General features: G+C 34.9%; 1 protein-coding gene across 3 annotated transcripts in view; it reads right to left on the bottom strand.

The window, feature by feature from the left end:
• The window catches only part of TASP1 (taspase 1), a 277,878-nt gene extending 254,641 nt beyond the window's left edge, over nucleotides 1–23,237 (bottom strand). Inside the window, exons 1-4 of one of the 3 annotated variants that reach the window (XM_020986166.2) lie at nucleotides 23,115–23,237; nucleotides 14,751–14,969; nucleotides 11,656–11,723; nucleotides 9,913–9,981 (exon numbers count right to left, since the gene is read on the bottom strand). In XM_020986166.2, the coding sequence (XP_020841825.1) occupies nucleotides 9,913–9,981; nucleotides 11,656–11,723; nucleotides 14,751–14,895 (282 nt within the window). In that variant the 5' untranslated portion in view covers nucleotides 14,896–14,969; nucleotides 23,115–23,237. The remainder of the gene's footprint in view (nucleotides 1–9,912; nucleotides 9,982–11,655; nucleotides 11,724–14,750; nucleotides 14,970–23,114) is intronic. The other 2 variants (XM_078149716.1, XM_020986172.2) reach the window with 2 other exon arrangements.
• Nucleotides 23,238–23,557: the final 320 nt, after the last annotated feature.

Raw genomic sequence — 23,557 nt, 5'->3', positions numbered from 1 at the left:
AGAAGATGATTTAAATATAAAGCAAAATGCTTCATGGGAACACTCACCCTTAATGAAAATTAGCTTTACTGGAAAATACGATAGTTTCATGTATTTTGTAATGTTTACATTACTCATTTAGAATATACTCTTAGAGACTGTTAACTCCAGGTCTTTTCAGAAGATCCTAAAGTAAATTACTTATTTTGCAATGGCTTTGAACTAATATATTTAGATTTGCTCAGATGATGGCAGGGAGTCATATTGCAACAGAAAAATCCTCCTTATAAATGAATTTACCTCAGAAATATATGTTTGGTGGGGTTTTTTAAATAAATATTTGTTTTTAAAAAGCAAAAAAAAAAGCACATTGCTTTTCTGACAAGCAGATAGTTTAATGCCAAGCTCCACGTTCTACAGAATTATAAAAAAGAACATATTTAACTAATGTGTAAATAAAAACAGTAAGTTACAAACTGCTGAATAATACTTAAGGCAAGAATTAGCATCAGTACTCACAAATGTGTTTTTTTAAAAGTATAATTTACTTTACTGTCCCAGATTAACAGGGCTCTGGTGCTTCTTTGTCTGCAAATGTTCACCCACAGCCTGTCTTCTAATTAAATCAATACTCTAGCATCAGAACAAGCAAACTAGTTGCCTCCCATCTGCATACAGATCTTCAGAACACATTTCTCTTGATCAGAAGGTTGAATTTCTTGGGAGAGGTGATTTTCTCTGCCTCTTCCTAATAGAAACATGGGTACTTGGCTGGATGCAACTCCACGAAGTGTAACTGTACATGTACACCTCAAAAAATAAAACAAAAAATGCATAGAAACATAAAGACGCTATAAATATCTGGCATATACAGGAATACGATGGCTGAACTGGAAATACTGCCAAATGCACATGGAAAACAGGGTTGTTGACTGGAATAACAATGATAAAAGTTTTTTAAAAAACATTCCAAAAAATCAGCACTAACATAAAACAATGAAACATGAAATATTACCCAAAAAAAAGTATAAAACCTCTTGGTCACAGACACAGAGAAACAGACCTCTCATTACAAATAATAAAAGACATAACCAAGAGGAGAAAAAAAGAAATCATCAAAGGTGGTAGGTCTAAAATTAGACTTACCAGCTACATTTGGTTCATGGGTACTTGTTAAATGAGAGAAATGCATCAAGCTGTCACTACAATACATTAGATGCTGTAATGATCAGGCAGAACACTGAAACATAGAACTAGCCTACTATTAATGAAAAGATGGTTTTCTAGAAATAAGAATTTTATGCAAAGATCATAGGTATCTTTGAATCAATTTCCCAAAGAAAAGAAATAATTTAGAAACCTCCCAATTATGAAGAAACCTTAAATATGTCAACTATTTTATAGCAAAGCACCTCACCAGAAGTCCTGTACCTTGATGATGTGGTGGGAGTGGGCATGCAATCGGGGGAGCAGAAAAGCTGAGCTGAAAACAAGTCATAAAGAAAGGGAACTGCTTCCAACATGAAGTCTTTAATGACACTCTTTCTCCCTAAAACATGGATATCTGAAATACCAATAAACATTTTGACCCATAGGTATTTTAAACTACCACATCAAATGTGCACAGAATCTAGGGATGGAGGCATGTCAACAGCTTCTGGGCTTAGCCATTCTAAGAAGCCTATTGAAGTAATTATGGTAAAATAATTGTATACAAAGCACACTGCAAACAAAAATTATATAAATGTAAGTTTTATTATTTCAAATGTCATAAAAGAGATCATGGGTAGAGGCTACAGCTAGGACTTCACCAGTGACAGGTCTATGAAGATGACGCCATTCAGAACTCTTGCCTTAAGAAAAGAAAGTCAAGGTGGCATCAAGGTATAACAATATTCATTCTACTATAGCAAATTAAAATCTAAGAATGCAGTTGTACTTCATTCCTCCTTTTCCCATCCCGCAATATCTACTGCGTGAAAATGTGTATGATGAATTTAACTTCTTGCTTACAGTTCCTAAGTTAACATAGTTGAAGATGCTTCAAGAATATGAGATTTTGTTGATAGAGGGTATTCCCTCCACACTGACACAGACTGAAATCTCTCTCAAACTTAAGAAGATAAACTTTCAGAGTTGCTGTAGCCAACCAGCTCCTAAATATTTACATTTCCCTTGTTCATAAAAAATAATAAACATCTTTTCATAAACCAAATTTTGTAAACCAAACTGGCACCGCATTTAGTTACTTCTCACCTGGAAATTCCCTCAGTATCCTGGGCCTCCTCACCTTAGAACAAGAATCTACCTTGTACTGTTTTCACCCCAGAACATCTCTCAGCCATACCAGACCATTCCTCCCATTAGTGAGATCCTTTCCATTTTGGGGAGGGGCCAGCCAATCTTCATTCCCCTCCTGCCTCTGCTTCTGACTTCTGGACTCAGCATCATATAATGGGTATTCCTGCCCTCCCTTCCCCCCAAAGCTTTTCAGTTCCCTTTATGTTTTATCTTCCCCCATTAGAATGTAAGCTCATTGAGGGTATGGAATGTCATTTCTTTTGGCTTGTATAAATATCCCCAGTGCTTAGCACACTGCCTGGCACATGTTAAGAGTTTAGTAAATGAGTGTAGCCAGTTGCTTTAATAGGATAGATTTAGAGCTAAAACGGCTCTTAGATCATGGTAGTCTATCCAACTCTTTTTAGAAATTAGAAAATTGAGGACAGGAGAGATTAAGTGGCTGCTTAAAGTAACACTGAATTTCTCTGGCAGACACGCAAAATTTTTTTCAACTAATTGATGATGAATTAACCAAAATTGCCTTCAAAGTTACCTTGTTCTTCATTGAGGTTCTATTACAAAACAGCAAAAACACTCAGTACATATACTCTGGCACTTCACTACATTTTTTTAACCTAAATTTATACATATGAAAACACTGACCCAAAAATGGTTTTCAACATATACAAATGGTTTTAAAATTGATGTGAACCAGAATTCATAAAATCATGCTACTTCTATCTTGAGAATTTTTCTCAGAAATAACACCATGGTTCATCCAGATCTATCCATTTTCTTCAAAAAATTAAAAATCAAAGCAATAAAATCTGCCAAACTCTCAAAATTCAATTTTTGAGAATCAAAAACTGTTATTAATTTAGAATTCAAAATCTTATAAAAGTGAATGTTGAAAACTAAAAAATAAATAAATGTGTTTCAAAAAGCCACTGTGATAGCACAAATAAATATTTGAAGGAAAGCCAAGAAAATTTGCCCAAATATATACCTGCATCTTCTTACATAATTAATTTTCTGGATTGGGTTTTTTAATTGGGGTTGTTGTTGTTTTGCTTTGCTTAGGGTCAAATCATGTACTATACCTAACTATGAACAGAGTTCGCTTTCTCAGCAGCTACAAAAGTAAGCTTAACAAAGATCTTTCAGGAAAAAATTATTTTTTAAAAAAAGGAGGAAAAGCAAAACAACAAGTTCAGTTGATTTTGAAACTGAGACATAAACTCTAAGCTTTTAAGGTCTAAGATTATAAATATTGATGACAAATAAAATTAAGTACAGAACTGAATTCCTTTCTTCTTAACACAAAGATCTATTCTAACCAATAAGCATCTATCAGCCAGGGGTAGGGAATCTGCAGCCTTCTCTAGGTCCCTGGGTGTAGCCTTTTGACTGAGTCCAAGTTTTACAGAACCAATTTTTTTTATTAAGGGGATTTGTTCTGTGAAGTTTGGGTTCAGTCAAAGGGCCGCACTTGAAGAGCTACAGGGCCACATGTGGCCACAGGTTCCCCACCCCTGAATCCAGTAAGACAGAATAGTGAGTAGTAGCAATATTTTCCCCCACAACAAGAAAACAGAAGGGAGAAATTTGCTAGCTTATTATTCCTTTAGTGAAACTGATAAATTTCCCCCTCTGGTGTCAAAATGTGGTAAAGGAAGGTCCTTAGAACTGCTAAAGGAGTGATTTCAAAGTAAAGATAATGAGAGGTCAGGTCTTCAGTGGTCTCATCTCTGATGTTTCTAAGTGGTACAAAGTACTATCTTTGAAATCATATATCATCAGAGATGCCCTGGAAAGGCTATTTTCTTTTTCTCACTCCTATTCTCTTTTCCTTACTACTACTGTTTTATTCCTATTCTGTCCATCAGTCAATCAACCAACAATTGCACCAAGTAGTGTGCAAGATCCTGACGATACAAAGTCGATAATGAAACAGTCCTGTCCTCAAAAAGTTTACCATCTACCAATAAATCAAAGCTAACTCATAGGTTCAAATGCAGTAAACTCTGAATCATTTAGGTATATACTTTATAGATTACTTGGGGTAATTTTGTAATCCAATATAATCCTCATGCTCAAAGATTGCAAAATAAATCTAATGAAAATCAAAGAAAAATCTAACAGGACAAGTTCAAAAATCATTCTTCAGTACTTTCAAGGAAACATGATTTCATCACTGTGAGTATTTCTGCTACTCTGCATAGATCACAACACTTCCAAACTTTGGGACATTATGTTCAAGAGTTGTCATATTCAAAACAGTTCATCATTGGTGCCCAACCTTCACATGATGAGGTTCTCTAAACTTAACTAGCCTGGTCCTAGGACAAACTAGGTTTAAAAACCTGCCATTACTCATGTTCTACTAGTAAAGCATTTGATGCCTGGATGAAGCATCAAGGCAGTAAAGACACAAAATTATAAATTTAAGAAAAAGCAATTATGAATTCACTTCAAAGTCAAATAAAATATTTCATTGCTCATCTCCATTAGCATGGTTAATTGAGAATTAACTATACAAAACACATAAATTGCTCAAAAGAAGAAGTTAGTGGCTAGTATAGTAATATAGAAAATCAAGTTACCTAGGGCCAATACTTCATTCTCTTCAAAAAAATTTTATGATACTGAAGGGTACCCAATAAAAAATATGCATGTATATTCTTTTACAATCAGGAAGCTTAAGAAGTTAATATTCTTTCTACTCATCTAAAATTTTTGCAAAACTTTTGTTGTACTTTTAAAGCAGCTGGAAACTTTTAGCTGCTACCTTTTAAACAGATGGTATATAAAGGGAGTAATTAATAACAAAATTCTTACAAGATTTAAAATGAAAAAATAAAAATAACCAAGACTGTATTATATCTACTCACATAAGATTATGAGGAAAACTCTACTTTCTTATAATCTTTTCTAATTAAATATGTAGTAAGTATACTGATATGGATTGGTAGAATTCTTCAGAGTTCCCTACTGTAATAGAATCACAAGCCTAGTTAAAAAAAAAATTACACCATACCCATATGAAGCAAAAATTCTGAATTCAATACTATAAATTCCACTTCTTAAAAAGGATTAACCCCCTCCCCCCATTTATTTACAGAGTGGTTACAAGTACTGGAAAAATCTACCTACTCATGAACTTGCTATCCCAAATGATCAATATATTTTTACTTGCTTTTGAGCACTATATGCACCAATAAACTGTAGGTTCCATCACTGAAAAAAAAATGGCATATCCAACATACAATCCAAAATACAATTTAAGAAAATTAAAGGCATTCTGTGATTTTTAAATAATATTTAACTACATAATCCTTTTTTAAAATTATAGAACCCCACAACCATGTTATTATGATTCAACTCTTTCCCCAATCCATACTGATTTATCAAATTGACACTTAAATACATAAATATATTACACTATACATTACTATAGAGTACACAAAGATCAGGGGTTAATAGTCACCTTGATGTCTATGCTTTAAAAATGATTGGATACATACATCAATATTCTTTCTTATAATAATTCTTTTACACATCGCACAAAATTATATTTTCTAGATACTATAAAAGTAGTTGACATTTATCACAAATATATATATATATGTGTATATATAATCTATATCTATCTATCTATCTATCTATCTATATAGATATATATATATAGATAGATAGATAGATAGATAGATAGATAGATAGATATCTCATGCTTTTCATTCTCAAAGCACTTTACTCATAAGAGTAACTAGTCACTGTGACAGGTGACTAACTGTAGATCCATCCTGGGTGACTACTTCAAGTACTAAGTACAAGGTTAACAACTACTATAAACCTATTTTATTTTACTTAATTTAAAAGATCAATGATACATGATGTTAAGAGAAAATATTTTAAAAGTCTATTAGACTTCTCTCTCTGACATAATAATAAAAATGACAGTTTGGAACACTGAATGAGAGAATATTTTAGAAAAACACAGCTTACGGGAAAAGCAGTTATCTTTTCCTGGCAATCAATAGACAGATCCAGCCAACTTCATCAGGCCTATCTTAGCCCCCTAATCAAACAATGACCTAATCTTACTTCGGTTTCCCAAATTACCCCATTGTAAAATCTTTTTTTACTGTAAAGTATTAAAATGGTTTTCTAATACATATTATTTTTTTTTAAGGACCACAATACGCTTCAGAAAACTGACAACCAAGATAATAGATAGGCAGAGCTGAAAGACCAAACTTTGGAGTGTGGAGAGATAACAACCTTCAACTTACCAAACCTCCACAGTAATATATGAAAACTACTGTGGGTCCTGACTTCATCATCCTGTCACCTGCTAATGAACTCCCTTTACCCCCATTGTACTTCCGGACTCTCTTCCTGCTTGAAATTGAAAGTAGACTGGAACAAGGTGTCAACACGTCCTGTTTTGTACCTTGATTTGAAGAACTAGCTTAACTGCAATATCTTGAGTTAAAATGGACAAAAAGTATAACTTAAGACCTGTCCAGAGCCCTAGGAAAAGCACTATTTCCAATCAGGATTAGATTCTTCATCCCCACACCACTTCACCCCTCACCTGCCCACCAAGGCCCTATATAAATGCTGCTCCCTCCCTAAACCTTGTGACTCTGCCTGACCAGAAGACTCATCCCCTCCTCCACCAGGTGAACTCAAAAAACCTTGCATTTGTTTAAAATTTCTGGTCTTGTTACCTGGTTATTCCTGTCTTCCCACACTACAAAACAATAATATGAACAAAATTTCCTAGATAATGAATAGCTAGAACACTGAAATTATTGTGGAAATTTAGTTATGAAAAATGTAAATAAATGGGTCACAGTTCATCAAGCTTTTCATGGAATACTCTAGCACAGGGTAATAAAAACAACTTGTCTATATTAAATTGCCAGGAAAACTACCTATGGAAACTCTAATATGAGAAGAGGTCCCAAATGAGCTTTCTAATGATTTCCCTTCAAAAGTAACACAAAATTTCAAAAAGAAATAAAATTGCTAGGAAATCTCACAAGAGAATGAAAACTCACCAAAAATTCAATAAACAAATGGAAGAGATCAGACATAGTTCTTAAAATATGATACAAAAAAAGGAGAAAAACAACAAAAAGGTGAATAAAAAATTCAAAAATAGCAGCAGCAACAAAAAAAGAAAATCCGAAAGATATCATTAGAGAAAGGACGTGCTCAGGGATGTGAAGGAGAGAGAACATATGTAACATACAATCAAGTGAGGAGATGATGACAAAACTCAACAATATAGAAAAAAATACAGAAACAAATTATTTTTTAAAATGAAATGAAAAGAAGTAATATCACAACAGAAGACTGACAAAACACAACTGAGATAAAAAAGAAAGCTAAGAAAATAACAACTAGAAAAAGATTTTAAAATAATGCATATAAAAGTGATGGATTTGGAAGACAGATCAAGGAAAGGAAACTTCAGAATTATGAAATCATTGAAAATATGAAGAATCCAATCACAACATGTCAGCAAACCAGACATGAAAATCAAGCCACAATACACAAAAGAAAGATTTCACAAAATCCCTAAAAGAAGAAAGTCAAAATTCAACTCATCCAAGTACCTTGTTATTATTCAAACTATAGGGATAAAAACAAAATCTTCCCAAACGCCAAAACCCTTAGACCTGAGCTAAATGCATTTCCTTTGCAATTAGTTTTTTTATTTTATGACCTTCCCAGTAGGTTAAAAATAACTACAATTTAATAAGCTCAGTCTTGCAAGAAGAAATAGAAAATCAACAATACTAGATTTTTAACACACTGCCATCAGAATACAAATAAAAAAGATTTTAAAAAACCATTGATATGAATAGTACTGAATAAGCTGGATTAGATAGATAATACAAAATATCTAATATATATTTTTACATGTATACAAAGAACACACATAAAAATTGATAATATTCTTGAACAGAGAATCCTTAAAAGAGAAAGCATTTGAATACTTTATTTCTGAATCACAGGAAATCTAAACAATAATTTGGTAAAAATATGGGCATATGTGGAAATTTTAAAATTATTGACTGAAATACCTGGATTATAAAATCTAGAAAGAAATATTAAGAAAAACAAGGAAAACCTCAAAGATAATAATGCAAAAGTCCTATAACAAAATGTATAGGCTATAACCAAAGCAGTACTTAAAAACAAATTCAGAGCACTAAATACCTACATTAATAAGAGAGAAAAAGAGAAACTTAATCAAGTTTGCATTTTAAAAAATTAGAAAATAAAATAATGCACCAAAGAGGTGATAGATCATAACAATGAAAACAGAAATTCATAAAAATGAAAAAAGAATGAATAAATGAAAACCAAAGACTGTTTTAGAAAAATCAGAACACAGATTAATAGCTTGTAAATTGAATCCCCAAAGCTCAGGAGGAAATTCAAAGTGGCAAAAAATGCAATGAGAAAGGGAAGATGACAAGTGCAAAACTGTAAAAGTCACCAGACTACTACATATTGGCTATAATTTAAGAAATTGAATACACTCTACAAAAATATATAAAAATATCCAAAACATGAAATAAAGAAGTATAAATCCAATTACAGATGGAGAAATCAAATAAACATAATGAGATACAACCAAAGTATTGGACTAGGATGAGATGAATTCACAAGTAAATTCTTTTAAATTTTCAAAGAACGAATGATATAGATATATATAGATATATATGTGTGTGTATATATATTAAATATACACACACACACACACACACATATGTAAAATTGACTGTTTCTAAATAGAGTATACTGTCCAATTCTTTTATGAGCAAATGTGGTTTTGATCTCCAATCCTGACAAAAAACAAAGAAAACTATCAGTCAATATAATGATTCTCAATGGAAAGTACTGAATAAAATATTGGAAAATTAACTTCATAAAAGATACGTATTCATCATAACAAAGCAGGATTCATATGTATATGTACATACATGTATATCAGGAATGCAAATATAATTAGATATTACTAAAATGTAATAAATATTCACAATAGAAATTTTAAGTATATTACAAAAAAAGCCTTGAACAGAAATATAACAACCAGTTATGTTTAAAACAGTGAAAAGCATAAAAATAGGATTTTTTCTTAATATGACTAAAAAAAGTATATAAAACCAAAAAGTAGTATTATTTGTTATGGAAAAACCAGAAACACTGACTGATTATTTTTTTTAAAATACCACCAAAACTTTATTAATTATACAATTCGAGGGGGAAAAAAGGAGAGAACATCGAGCAAATAAGTTATATTATTATTTGTTAAAGTTTTCTTTTTGTTTCATCAAAATGTAAACAGGTCAGATATAATGGGTTTATTTGGGGTTTTATTAAATTTTAAATTTTCATTTTTTATATTTATTGAGATTCTTAATTTTTAAAAATAATTCTTTTAAAAACAAGAAAACTCAGTGAAACAAATCTGCTGACATCATGCATTCCAGCATGTTTCATAAAGATTTGCTTTTGAGGTTGATGGCAAGAGCTATTTATGTAAGGTACTAACAATAACTGTACGTCATTTAGCAATACAGAACGGAAATAATAAAACATAAATATCTTAAAGAAGTTAAGAAATACCTCTAGTTCAACTAGAGCTGCAGTCACTGCATCTGTTGCAAGGGCACCAGCCTGTAGTTGTTCAATGGCCTGCAGAAAAAGTAAGTGACAATTTCATTTAAAAACTGACTTAAGGACATCAACACACTTTCTTAAGATTTAGATTTGTAGATTTAAGAGCTGGATGGGCCCTCAGAAATCATCTAGTCTAATCTTCATTTTACAGATGATTAAACTGTGAGACCAAGGTCACACAGCTAGGTGGAGTTGAGATTCAATTCCAATCAAAACCCAATTCAATCCCTCTGAATCCCACTTCAGTTTACTTTCCATTACATCATATTGCACATGATGAAGTTGAATCAATATAAGTTGAGTCAATATAAAATCATAAAATATCTAACGTGATGTTTCTATCCCACATTTAGTAGCTCTATTTAAATTTGAAAACATTTTTAACCCTGAGATTTATAGGTAAAAATTAGGGTGCCAGAACTTTTTATTGCTACTATATCTTCAGATAATAAAGAACATGGACAATCCATTTGAATGAAATATAACTATTTTTAAAATGTGAGCATGGTATGTTATAAAAATAAGAATTATAATAAATGTCTCTCTAATCAAGGGCAATTTTGCAATTGAACTTAGCTGTAAAATGAAAAGGTTGGATTAGAGTATCCTGTAAGGTGTCTTCCAGCTAGAAAATTCTACAGTTGTACACTTCTCTAAAAGTGAACATAAAATCTACATATATTGTGCATTTCTGAAGTCTATATTTCCCTCAAAGTAGAATATGACTCAGATAACAAATACATGCTGATTTCTAAGACATGAGTTAAAAGTATAAGATAGTTTTAGTAGCATTACAAAAAGTTACAACTCCCCACCTTCATCTTTACTATTTCACATACTCCCTATAAAAAAAAAAGAATAAAATCAATAGTAGTTATTGTATCCAAAATTTACATACTGGATTTCAATCATAGCAAAAGATATCTGTCTTTAATACACTATCATGACTATTTCAGTCTGTATAAATGAGACAGGACCAGGAGACCTATATTTATTTAATTTAGCATATCTAATTAACATTCATTTGCATAAAAACTATTGGGAGATTTGCTTGCAAAAATAGAAGAGGGTCAAGATCAAAATAAAAACAAATCCAATGCTTCTTCTAATATGATCCAATCCCCCATGTTAAACATTCAACAATTTATATTTAGAAAAAAACAGCAAAACCTCAAAAACTAAAGGAAAAATCACAACTGAGGCAGAGTGAATAGCTAAAACAACCATGAATGACAATGAGGTTGCTATGATACAACCTAAGTGATAGAAACATAAGGAAAAATACACAGTAATTTCACAAACATTTGCACCTATTTTAATTCTTTTTTTCTTTGTGGTAATACCCTTCAGGGAAACAGAGTAAATGTTTTGGAACTTCTTTCCCTACCACTTTTGTAGAGCTTCATGCTTTTCCAGAGTATTACAGAAGATTATGTGTGCCTACTTATGTACAAGAAGTGAGGAGGGAGCCTAAAGCAATAAATCAATTCCAAAAACGCATACTTTAATCTGGGGGTAAAAGAACTAGTATTTGAAATAAAATCCCACAAATATGAGCAAAACAACTTTATGGAACAAACCCAAAATGTTTCACAAATATGACCCTAGTAAATTAAATTCAAGGGAAACAACTTAGCTGTATATGAAACAGAAAAGGTTTAATACTTAGAATTTAAAATTTATTCATACCTTTTGACAGGCTCTTTTGCACACATGTTTATACTCCTTAGCTTTGGATTCAGAATGATAACCTGCACCTATAGGGGAGAAAACTAATCAATACTCTATCATTAAAATATCAGATGTTTAAAATGTATAAATGGGCCTTTCAAAATTAATGATTTCCCTGTGACCTTTCAGTAACAATTACAGAAAAATAAACAATATGAATAAAGCTTTGAACATTAGCTCCTATTAATATCTCTCCAGAGAGGAATCATGGCATGGTAGATAGAGAGCTGACCTTTGAGTCAGGAAGATACACATTCAAGCCCTACCTCTGACAGACCAGCTGTGTGACCCTGGTCAAGTCACTTAACTTCTCAGTGTTCAAGAGCCCATAAGCTGCAGACAAGACAATCTCCTTTGACGGAAGAAACTTCCTAAACCAATGAAATCAAATATCCCATCCCTGCCCTATCCTAAGATTTACAAAGTATTTTCCTTGAAACAGGTCTGAGAAGTAAATATATCATTTTGCCCATTTTACAAATAATGAAACTATGCTCAGAAAAATAAAGTGCTCACACAATTGGTAGATGTTAGAGCTACAGTTTCAACCCAGGTCACCTGACTGCAAACCCAGTCTTCCTTCCACTTAGTTGCCTCCCCAGTACTTGCAGTATACCAGAACCCAACCTCAATTCAAATCATGTTAACAAACATTTATTAAGTGCCCAATGTGTGCAAAGAAACGTGCTAGGTACTGGGGATTTTTTAAAAAATGAAAAATTATATAGTCCTAGGCTTCAAGTAGCTTACTCACTAATGGGGTAGAGAGAGAGAGAGAAAGGTACAGTATATACACACATAAGTATAATACAAACACAATGTAAAGTATGATTGGGTTAAAGAAGAGATACAAAATACTCTAGGAAAATTTGAGAAAGAAGAAATCACTTTGATGGGGCAAGGTAGGATAAAGGAAGATACCATGGAAGTTAGAGAAAAAATGCAACCAAGAAGGGGCTGAAGAGGGAATTTATTCCAGGCAGTGAGAATGGCCTTCACAAACACATAGCAACAGGAAATAGCAGGACAAGACCAAGGAATGGATAGTAGATCATTTTGGCTGCAACATTTATGTAGGAAAGTAATGTGAAATGGGGCTGAAAATATGTCATAGTCATATTGAGAAGCAAAGAAGTTCACTTTTTTCCCCCATATGTAACAGGGAACCCCTGAAGATTTTTGAATAGACCTGAAATGGTTAGACTTATGCATTAGAAAACTTATTTTGAAAGGTTGTGAGGAGTCTAGAGGTAGGGAGACTAGTTAAGGTTAGAATAATCTAGAGGAGATATGAGAAAAATCTGAACTAGTAAGAAGACAACAAGAGATGGGATTAAGAAAGTAAAGTGATTAAGGGATTAAGAAGGCAAAATCTACAAAACCAGGCAACTGATGAGATGTGAAAGACAAGGCATAAGGAAGAGCCTGATGTGACCCAGAGGTTTGGAACCTGCATGACTGGGAGTATGGAAATATCAACAGAAATAAGAAAGTCAAAAGAAGTCTGTTTAGGATTAAGACGATGAGTTCAAGTCTATATATACTGAGTTTAAGATGCCAGGGAAACATCCATGTGGGGATGTCAAAACATATTTAGAAGTAGCAAGTCAGAGATGGAGGCTATAACTATAAATCTGTAAGCCTTATAATCATTTAACCCTTTGCATTAAAGAAAAAGAATGTAGGAAAAGAAGAAAAGACCCTAGACAGAGCCTTAATGGACAGTGAAACAGAGGGGTCTCGTAGAAGATTACAAATCAATGAAGGAAATCAAGGAAGAAAGACAGTAAGTACACCAGTAGAGAGGAGTACTGTGAAAATCAAAATAAGAGGAGAGTATGCAAGAGGAGATGATCAACAGTGTCAAATGATGCAAAAAAAAAAGTCATTGAGAATCAAAACAGATACAAGGCTACCTATTGAAAACCTTTGAAAGAGCAGTCTTATTAGAAAGGTGGGGTCAGGAGCCCAACCTAAATCCAATTTAAAGACTAAGTAAGCTATCAAACAAAAAGGCCAGATGACAACAGCTGTCTTTTATCCTTCTCCACAAGATCATAGATATACAACTATGAATTTAGTAAAGCAAAAGTAGTCAACATAATAATGAATTCCCAAACCACAGCAGATAAACACACAGTATAATATACCATTACTAAACTAGAAGAATAGTGGATAGCCTCTTTCAAAGGCAGGAAAGCTATCAGCTAGACTTTGTCTCCATGTGGAAATCTAACATTGATTACTGTATAGGTGTAGTGATCTTTGGGTGGTACAAGGAGGGCCCTGCTATTATTCAGCACTTGAAGCACCAGATAGTTTTAATTAAGTATTTGATTAGCTATCTAATCTAACCTAATGAGGAGTTAGCTATCCTGTGTCCCAGTTAGACTAGAGGGCAACCCAAATAAGTCACCATGCATTATAGGCACTTAACTCCTCAAAATGCCTCAGCTCCACACCCAGACCCCAGCAAAGAGTAGCAACCAATTCATGGTGAATATGTCCAGAAAATAAAGCTAGATTTTTTGCACTGCTTAGACTAATGTGCTCTGTAGTCTGTATTTTCTCTGTACCCATCAAACTCATTTCAAAACAAGAGGAGTGAAAGTACAATATGGGGGGGGGGGGAAGACACACTAGACTAGGAATTCTAACCTGACTCTAATCAGGTTCTATTACTAACCAGACTTTGGACAATTCACTTCACTGGTTTTCTACTTCCCTAGTCTACAAAAAAATAAGCTGGTCAAGATGATTTTGAAAATTCCTTCTTTCTAGCTTGGTTTCTTTGTCTCACCAAGATTACAGAATTTGTCCATGGCATGCAAAAATAAAAAAAAAAAACCAATACCCTGTATTTTCTATAGACTGCCTCATAAAACATTCTAAGTTAAATATTTTTAAAATGCACTATTCCAAACTTAGTCGTTCCATGAAATTCCTGTTCAGCAGCTCTCACCACTATATGTAAAATTCATTTATTAGTTTACTTCCAGACATGTCATAATTCAACATTATATATATCTTCCAAACTCATTTTTATGTCTTACCTGCATGCACCAACACAAATCCTACACGCTTCTCTTTATGGGCTAGTTTTGTTTCATGCTCTTTGGCTGTTACCTTAACAGCCATAACCTGAGGTGATTTGGAAGGTAGACTTTCTGCTGAACTCATCCCCTTCTCCATGATCATTCTCCACAAGTATCATCTTCTATTGAAAAAATTGCATATTTCCAATGAAAAGTAAACTTGGAAGAGGAATCACCCTAAAGGAAAACCAACACACATGTTATAGATTTCTACCACCAAAGACATTAAATCATGTAAAGATAATTTTGTACAAAAATCTATTTTAGAGTTGGAATCATTATTTATATCTTTCCTTGCAAATATTTGCTAGTCTCTAGAAATAAAAAAGAAAATTAAGTATGGAGGTTGCCACACACCCAAAAAATGTGATCTTGTAATACCGCAGATTTTTCATCTACCTTACAACGTTGTACTCTATTATATCAAACTTAACTTTAATATCACTTTTCTTAAAGATTTCATATGGAAGGGAGAAGAGGAATATAGGCTAATTGTTATGTTCTCTCAATATTTTGGCTCAATATTTTTCTATACCTTTAATATTTATATCCACAACATCTCTTGCACAAGTCCTCCACCTCATCATTCACATAGGTACCATCTTAGTAGGTAACAGAGAGCCACTAGTTTATGAATGCAGGAGCAGGGTGGTGTGGTCAGACTTTCACTGTAGGGCAATCAGTTTGCCAGCTAAACAAAGAATGTATTGGAGTGGAGAGAGATCTGATCAGGCAGACCAACCAGCAGACTACTTCAGTAGTTGAAATCATGGCAGTTGCAGTATCCAAGGAGAGAAGGAAGCATATGTAAGAGATGTTACAAAGAAAGAAATGATCAAATATTTAGCACTGGAAGGGTACTTAGAGGTCATTCAGTCCAACTCCCTCACTTTACAGATAAGGAACTGAGGCTGATTGAAGTTTTGTCTAAGACCACAAAGTAGTGTCTTAAGTCCAAATCTTTTTATGACAACATGCTGCAACATCTAAGAACAATACAATAATCTGTCCTGGCAAATTCTCATTCTAGGAGATTTCATCAACTCCCATGTATTTGATCATCTCTATGCAGACAGCTCCACTGAATCTCCATCTTATTTCATCCTCAAATCACTTTTTACCTATCACCTGAACTATTACAACAGATTTTAATTGGTCTCGAAGCCTCAAATCTTTCTCCTTTCCAATACTTCTAGCTGCCAAATTAATATCTCTAAAGTATAGTCCAGACCATGTCACTTCCCTACTCAGAGAATTTCTCTTTATTGCCTTTACTCAATGTCTCTTGATTGACTCATATTTGAAATATTTTAGAAACTCCCATTTGGCATTTTAAAATCTTCACAATCTGGCTCCACCCTACATGGTTAGAATTCTTTCATAGTATTTCCCTCCCATATCTTTTATTCTCTAGCCAAATGAGTCTATTTGCTGTTCCTGGTATGTGACATTTCAATGCTTTTGCACAAGCTGTCTCACATACCTGGAATTCTCTCCCTCCTCACATCTTACTTATTGAATCCAGCTCCACTGAAAGTTCGACTCAAGTACCATATATATCTAAAATAATCCAGCCCTTTCATAACACCCCATTTGTTAGTGCAGCCCCCCACTCTCTGAAATTATTTTGTATTTTCCTTGTATTTTATATTTACCCATCCCCCCACCAACTCCTTCGACTGTTCATTTGTCTCTCTATTCCTTGAATCAAGCACATGGATTGACACTCAGTATAACCTTAACTTGCTGAATTGAAATCATGGTCTCACTATTCTAGAGTATTGTGTTCCATTTTAGATACCATAGCTTAGTAAGAAAACAGTATTGATAATCTGGATAGTATACAAAAAAGGGCAACTTCAACAGTATGCTGAAGAGCAACAAATTCGTTCTTTACGATGCTAGAGAACCCACAGATTTTTAGGCTGAGAAAGAGAAGGCTTAGGGGAACATGACAGCTATCTTCACATATTGAAAAATTATAACTCTTCAAGTTACTAAATACTTATTACCAGAGGCATCATACTATCAAGAAGGAAATGACTACTCTAAATTTTTCAATTAGAAAAATATTCTTAACTTATCAATTATTTCTCTTGTTCTTCCTCCCTCTCACCTCCACCCTGCCCTTGAATAGCGGAAAAGGAATTAATATGCTAATTTTCAAAGGCAACTCAGCCCTTATCAAATAATATCTTATATTTCATGGTGTTCAAAGTCATAAATGCCACTTTCCAGATTCTCAGCCCAAAGAACTAATAGACCAGTAACAACAGTCAGTAAATACCCACATTCATTCAAAAACAACTATTAATTTCAACTAATACTTTAAAACAATTTTAATACAAGCATTTATTCCAAGCTGGTCAATAAAAAGTCGTGAACAGTCATTTGAAATAAAATAAAACATTTAACATTAGAAGTAAAGCAATTTTCAAACCAAAATTAGCTTTTATAAAGGGTCCATTAAAATACTACATTTTTTAAAAATGGGACATAACGCTAGGTATATATTATATGCAGAATTCTAAAGTAATCTCTCTAAACATGAAACTGTGCTTTCCTACATCCAGATGGGAAGAGAAAAGGAGCATACTGGCACATTCAGAAGTTTCTAAATAGAATTGTTTCTAAAAGTTTATAAAAGGTTAATACCTAAGTTTGGGAAAGGCAAAATGCAGGCAATCAGGAACCATAGCATTTAGAACATTCTAAAGTATACTAGTACAAAATAGTCAGGAAGAGAATCAAAAAGTTCATCTGCCACCAATCAAATTGATATGTCAAGATCAAAGGAAAATAGGTAAACCAAGAGACAATGAGAAGACAAAACACACCCAGAGGATTCAGAAAACTTTTGGTACACAATGTCAAAGAGTAAAAACTCCTCAAAATTTTGAAGAACAAATGGAAGCTTATCCATCCTTAAAAGTTTTTGGTTCCTAACGATTCACTTCTTTTCTGCCTTTTTATTAAATGACCTAAATGTGTGCAATTTGGTACGATGTGGCTGCTCTTAAGACTTAGTTTACAAAAAAATACACCATACAGTATTGGTTTACATTGGAGTACTAGCCTTTCCCTACATAACTTAAACTCAAAGAATTTCATGCGTAAATAAAACTTTGGCTTATATGGATTTCTTCTTATTTAAGTAAACTGCTATCAGAAGTACATTAGGGGAGCCTGAGAAAATGTGCCTGTCACTTCTATGGTTAAGGGAAGAGATGATTACCAAACAAGAGTTGAGAGGATCATGGGAAATAAAATGGATAATTTTGATTACATGAAATTAAGGGTTTGCATGTATGTGTACATATCAATTCATTTGATAAAGTCCTCATTTCTCAAATACATAAAGAAATGAACCAAATTTATAAAAATGAAAGCCAGGGGCAGCTAGGTGGCCCAATGGATAAAGCTCTGGCCTTGGGAGTCAGAAGGACCTGAGTTCAAATCCAGTCTCAGACACTTGACATTTACTGGCTGTGTGACCCTGGGCAAGTCATTTGACCCTGATTGCCTCACAAAAAAAAAAGAGAGAAAGCCATTCTCTAGAGATATGAACAGGTAGTTTTCAGAAGAAATCAAAGCTATCAATAGTTACATGAAAAAATGCTCTAAATCACTCTTGTTTTGAGAAATGCAAATTAAAACAGCTCTGATACACCACCTCATATCTATTGAATTAGCTAACATGACAATAAAGAAAAATGACAAATGCTGGAAGGGATATGGAAAAAATGGGACATTAATGCATTGTTGGTGGAGTAGTGAACTGGTCCAACCATTCTAGGGAACAATTTAGAACTATGCCCAAAGGGCTATAAAATTGTGCATACTCTTTGCTCCAGCAATACTACTATTAGGTCTGTATTCCAAAGTGCTTTTTTTTAAAGGGAAAAGGATCTATTTGTACAAAAATATTTATAGCAGCTTTTTTTGTGGTGGCAAAGAACTGGAAATTGAGAGGATGTTCATCAGTTGGGGAATGGATGAACAAGTGGTGGTATATAATTGTTTTGTTTTGGTTTTTGGCTAGGCAATGTGGTATATAATTGTGATGGAATACTATTGTGCTATAAGAAATGATAAGCAGGATAATTTCAGGAAAAGCTGGAAAGACTTACATAAACTGATGAAAAGTGAAATGACCAGAACCAGGAGGACATTGTAACACAATAACAGTAATAGTGAAGGATGATCAGCTGTGAATGATTTAGCTGTTCTCAGCAATAGTACAATCCAATATAATTCCAAAGGACTCATGATAAAAAATGCTATCTACCTCCTGAGAAAGAAGTGTTGTAGTCTGAATGCAGATGGAAGAATACTTTTCTTACTTTCCTTATTTTTCTTGTTCTGTGTGTGTTTTCTTTTGCAATATGACTAATAAGGAAATGTTAACATGACTTCATATATATAATTTATAACATATTGCTTGCCTTCTAAAGGGGTGAGGGAGGGGCAGAAGGGAGAAAATTTTGAACTTAAAAATTTTTAAATGAATGTTTAAAAAATTTACATGTAATTGGGAAATATTTAATTAAATTAATAAAAATATATGAAGATATTAAAAAGAAAAAAATAAATCACTTCTGTAAAATGGAATTTTCAAGGTGACCAAGGTGTTAAGGTCATATAGGGACAACTTATATCCCCATCAACTGAAAACATGTTATAAGAGGCCACTAGGTGGCTCAATAGATAGAGCACTGATCTTAAGTCAGGAAGACTTGAGTTGAAATGTGACTGAAGAAGCTTAGTTGTATTAATACTGGCCAAGTCAAGTGACCTCTGAATGCCTCAGTTTCCTCAATCATAAAATGGGGATCATAATAACATCTAACTCCCATGGTTGTTGTGAGGATCAAATGAAATAATTATTTATAAAATAACCTGACATATACCAGATATTTAATAAACCCTTTTTTCCTTCCTTACAACACTAGACATAAGGAAGCTATGGCAGAAGTATATTTGATCACATACATTACAGCTATATATATATATATATATATATATATATATATATATATCCATTTACTTTAGTGAAAATTTATAGAAATATCATTTTAATATATTGGACCTCAGCTATTTAAAATCTAAATCCAATGAGCAGAGATCACTGGTCTAGGGTAGAAGGAAAGGGAACAAGCCATTTATTAAGTGCCTACTATATGCTAAGCATTGTGCTAAGCATTCAACACATGTTAACTCATTTGATCTTCACAACTATCCCATGAGGTAGGTGCTATTATTATCCCTATTGTGGAAACTAAGGAACATAAAAGTCCAAGTAACTTGCCAAGAATCATATAGATAGCACAGGAGACTGGATTTGAACTCAGATCATCTTCATTCCACCTACTGTGTCACCTAGCTGCTTATAAAATTGGATTTACCATTACATTTTCCACTACCTAATAATTCTATTATTATTATCTTACTGAAAATATCCTTAAGGGGGGGGAATACTTATTTATCATCTATGTCCTGATGCCAAGTACTTTACAAGTATCATCTCATTTGATCCTGGGAGACAGGTGCTATTATGATACTCATTTTATAGTTGAGGAAACTGAGGCAGACAGTGATTTGCCCAGGGTCACACAGCTAGTATCTGAGGTCACATTTGAATTTAGGTCTTGCCTACTCCAGGCCTAGTGCTCTCTCTACTTCATCACCTTGCCCTCTAAGTAATAATACTAAATCATATTTACACAGCACTTTGAGGTTAACAAAGAACATTCTTTACAACAACCCTCAAAGTAGATAATACAAATATAATTTTCCCACTTGTAGAGATGAGGAAACCAATACTCAGAAAAGTTAAGTGACTCTCTCAAGGTGATAATGCAAGTAAATGTCAAACTCGGAATCTGAACTCTGGCCTCTCCTGACTCCCAAAGTCCAGTGTTTTTTCTACTTTGTTACCTTGCTTCTCAGGAAGCAGACTTCTTCTAAAAGAGAAGTCTTGTTAAAAGTATGACAATAGTGTGGAACTTGCAAGGTACTAAGAATCAGAAGAACTAGGTTTTATTCTGTGACAGGGTGAAAAACCAGGCCTCAGTTTTCTCTCCTTTTTTACGAGGGGCTGAACTAGATAATCTCTATGGAACCTTCCACCTCTTAAAATTCCACGACTTGTTGACTCTGAAAAGACTGATCTGCTGCCATCATCATTACTACTTAATGGACACCCAAAGCATGCCACATTTGAACACTTTCTTAGATCATTAATACTTAATTTTCCCTTTGCTGCTCCCCTTACAAAAGAAGCCAGTAAGTCTGAAGAACTCATCGTTTTCACCAGATTTTTTTTCTCTAGTCTAGACCCATAATTTCATCAGTGTAGTAAACTCCCAGTATGAAAATTTCCTCCACCAATGAGGATCAACAACCATCTGAAAATTATGTTTGAGAGTACTTTGGGGGCATTACAGGGTTAAGTGATTCATTCATGGTCACAGACTATCTGAGATAAAACTTGAACATAAGTCTTTGACTTCAAGGGTAGCCGGCTACATCCAATATGCTATCTTGCCTCTTATTCTAATCTCCCTAAAAGGTCACTTTGATTCTCTTTTTTAAAAAATCGTCAATGGTACCACACTCTTTAATGAATAAAAATTCTAAGTCTGCCATTTAAAGAACTTTAATACAATATCTGCTCCCTCCCTGGCTACCATTTGTAAGCAGCTTCTCAATTAAAGTTGTAGTTACACTTCTGCAAAGCTATATTACCCACTGTTATAAAAATACCTTGTACTTTTGTCCACTACCACCCCCTCATCTCAGCACAATATCCACATCTTAGCTATTCTTTGAGGGCTATTAAATTTAATTCAACATTTATTAATCACTTCATTGAGCAAGGTATTATGCTCAGAGTTGAGAATATGAAAACACAAAACTGAAAATAAATTGAATTTTAATATTTTTTTATGTGTTGTCTTCCCCATTCTGGGGCAGTTATGTGGCACAGTGGATAGAGTACTGGGCTTGGAATCAGGGAGACTCATTTGGCCTCAAACACTTCCTAGCTGTATGAGCAAATCACTCAACTGTAGTGTGCCTCAGTTTCCTCATCTGTAAAATGAGCAGGAGAAGGAAATGGCAAACCACTCCAGTATCTTTAGCAAAACTCAGATGTGGTCTCCAGGAGTTGGACACTACAGAAAAACTACTGAACAACTTCTCCATTCGATTGTGAGTTTCTTTAGGGCAGGGACTGTCTTAAGCCAAAATAAAATACTGGGCACAAATGCTCTGAACAAGATTAGGGCTAAATAAATGTAAAGACAGATAGATATTCACCTCTATATATATATACCCTTGAGGCCAAAAAAGGAAATAAGCAAGGAGGAAGGGAATAATTCAATTTAAATGTTTTATTAAATACATACTTGGGAAGAGCACAGTTCAAGGCACCAGAAACACAAAAATGAAGAACAAAATCGTTTCTGCCACTACACCTCCCTATCTCAAGGACTCTACCATTTTCTCCTCATTTTACGGATAAGAAACTCAGGCCTGAGGACAGTGCAAAGGTCACCACAAGTAGTAATCACCAAAATTAAATGAACTCCACTCCAGAGCCAGGGCTCTTTCCCCTGCACCAAACTGCAGTGGATACATGTAAATTGCTAAGTAAATACAAAGTAATTTTGGTAGAAAAGGGAAAAGACAAGAGAGGGGAGCGAAGGAGCAGAGAAAAATGGGAGAGGGAAGAAGGGAGAAAGAGAAAAAAGGAGAGGGGGGAGAAGGAAAAGAGTGATTGAGAGGAGACAGAGAGATAAACAGGAGACAGAGGCAGAGACAGAAAGAGACAAAAAGAGAGAGAGACAGAGAAAGACAAAGAGAAAAAGAGACAGACAGGGAGAGACAGAATAACTACGGGGTGGGGCCTCGGAAACTCCTCCTGCAGGTAGGTGGTGACACCTGAGTTGAATCTGAAGAAAGTGGAGGAAAAGAGCGCGGGAAGAGGGGGGGGGCATGGGCTAGGAGAGAGGTGGGAGAGCAGGACAGGGATGACAGGGAAGGGCTCCTCTCGGTTCCCGGGGCTGGAGGGAGGTCTAGAGCTCCCCGAAGTCCCGACAGAGGTAAATGTTGCCGGGAAGGGGCGGGAAAGGGACAGGGTCCAACTAACCGAGGCCGCTCTCCCTCCCTCCGGCCCCTCCAGGGGCCCGCTCCTTGGGGGAGCTGAGGAGGAGGGGTCCCTCCATCTCTCCCGCCAGAGCCAGAGAGACGACCCGGCTCCCTCCAACACGGGACGAAGGCGGGAGCGGGGGAAGCGGCGCGAAGGGGAGAAGGACTCACCCGCAGCGGCAGAGCCCTCGCAGCACCGGAACCAGTCACTCGCCCGTTGCCAGGGTGAGGAAACCGCGTCGAAGGATGTAACTCTTTCCTATTGGGCGCGGGGGCAGTCACGTGGCAGGAAGCGGGCGCCTCGGGCGCGGTGCCTGCGCTCCTGCCTCCTCCCTCACCTGGTCTAAGCTCGCAGGTACGGGGGCTCTGGCGCTCGCGCCTGACTCTCAGCGCTTCCTCCAGGAGCGTGCGCGCGTGGGGGTCGCTGGTGGAGGGGAGGATCCCGAAGTGGCTCTAATTCCCTGCATTCCCCGCAGGAAGAGGGGAGCTCGGCTTCCCGAGTTCTCTTGACCTCATTGCGCAAGCGTAATTCCTGGACACTTCTCTACTTTGAAAGGTTGTTTCAACCCTACTCTCCCGGTTCTGTGTGGTTGGTTACATTTGTATCCTAAAAA

Source organism: Phascolarctos cinereus, unplaced genomic scaffold (genome assembly GCF_003287225.1).
Source record: "Phascolarctos cinereus isolate Bilbo 61053 unplaced genomic scaffold, phaCin_HiC Scaffold_2;HRSCAF=192, whole genome shotgun sequence".
NCBI lineage: Eukaryota > Metazoa > Chordata > Mammalia > Diprotodontia > Phascolarctidae > Phascolarctos > Phascolarctos cinereus.
The sequence above is the reverse complement of the archived record's forward strand: the minus strand, read 5'-3'. Positions and strand labels throughout refer to the sequence as shown.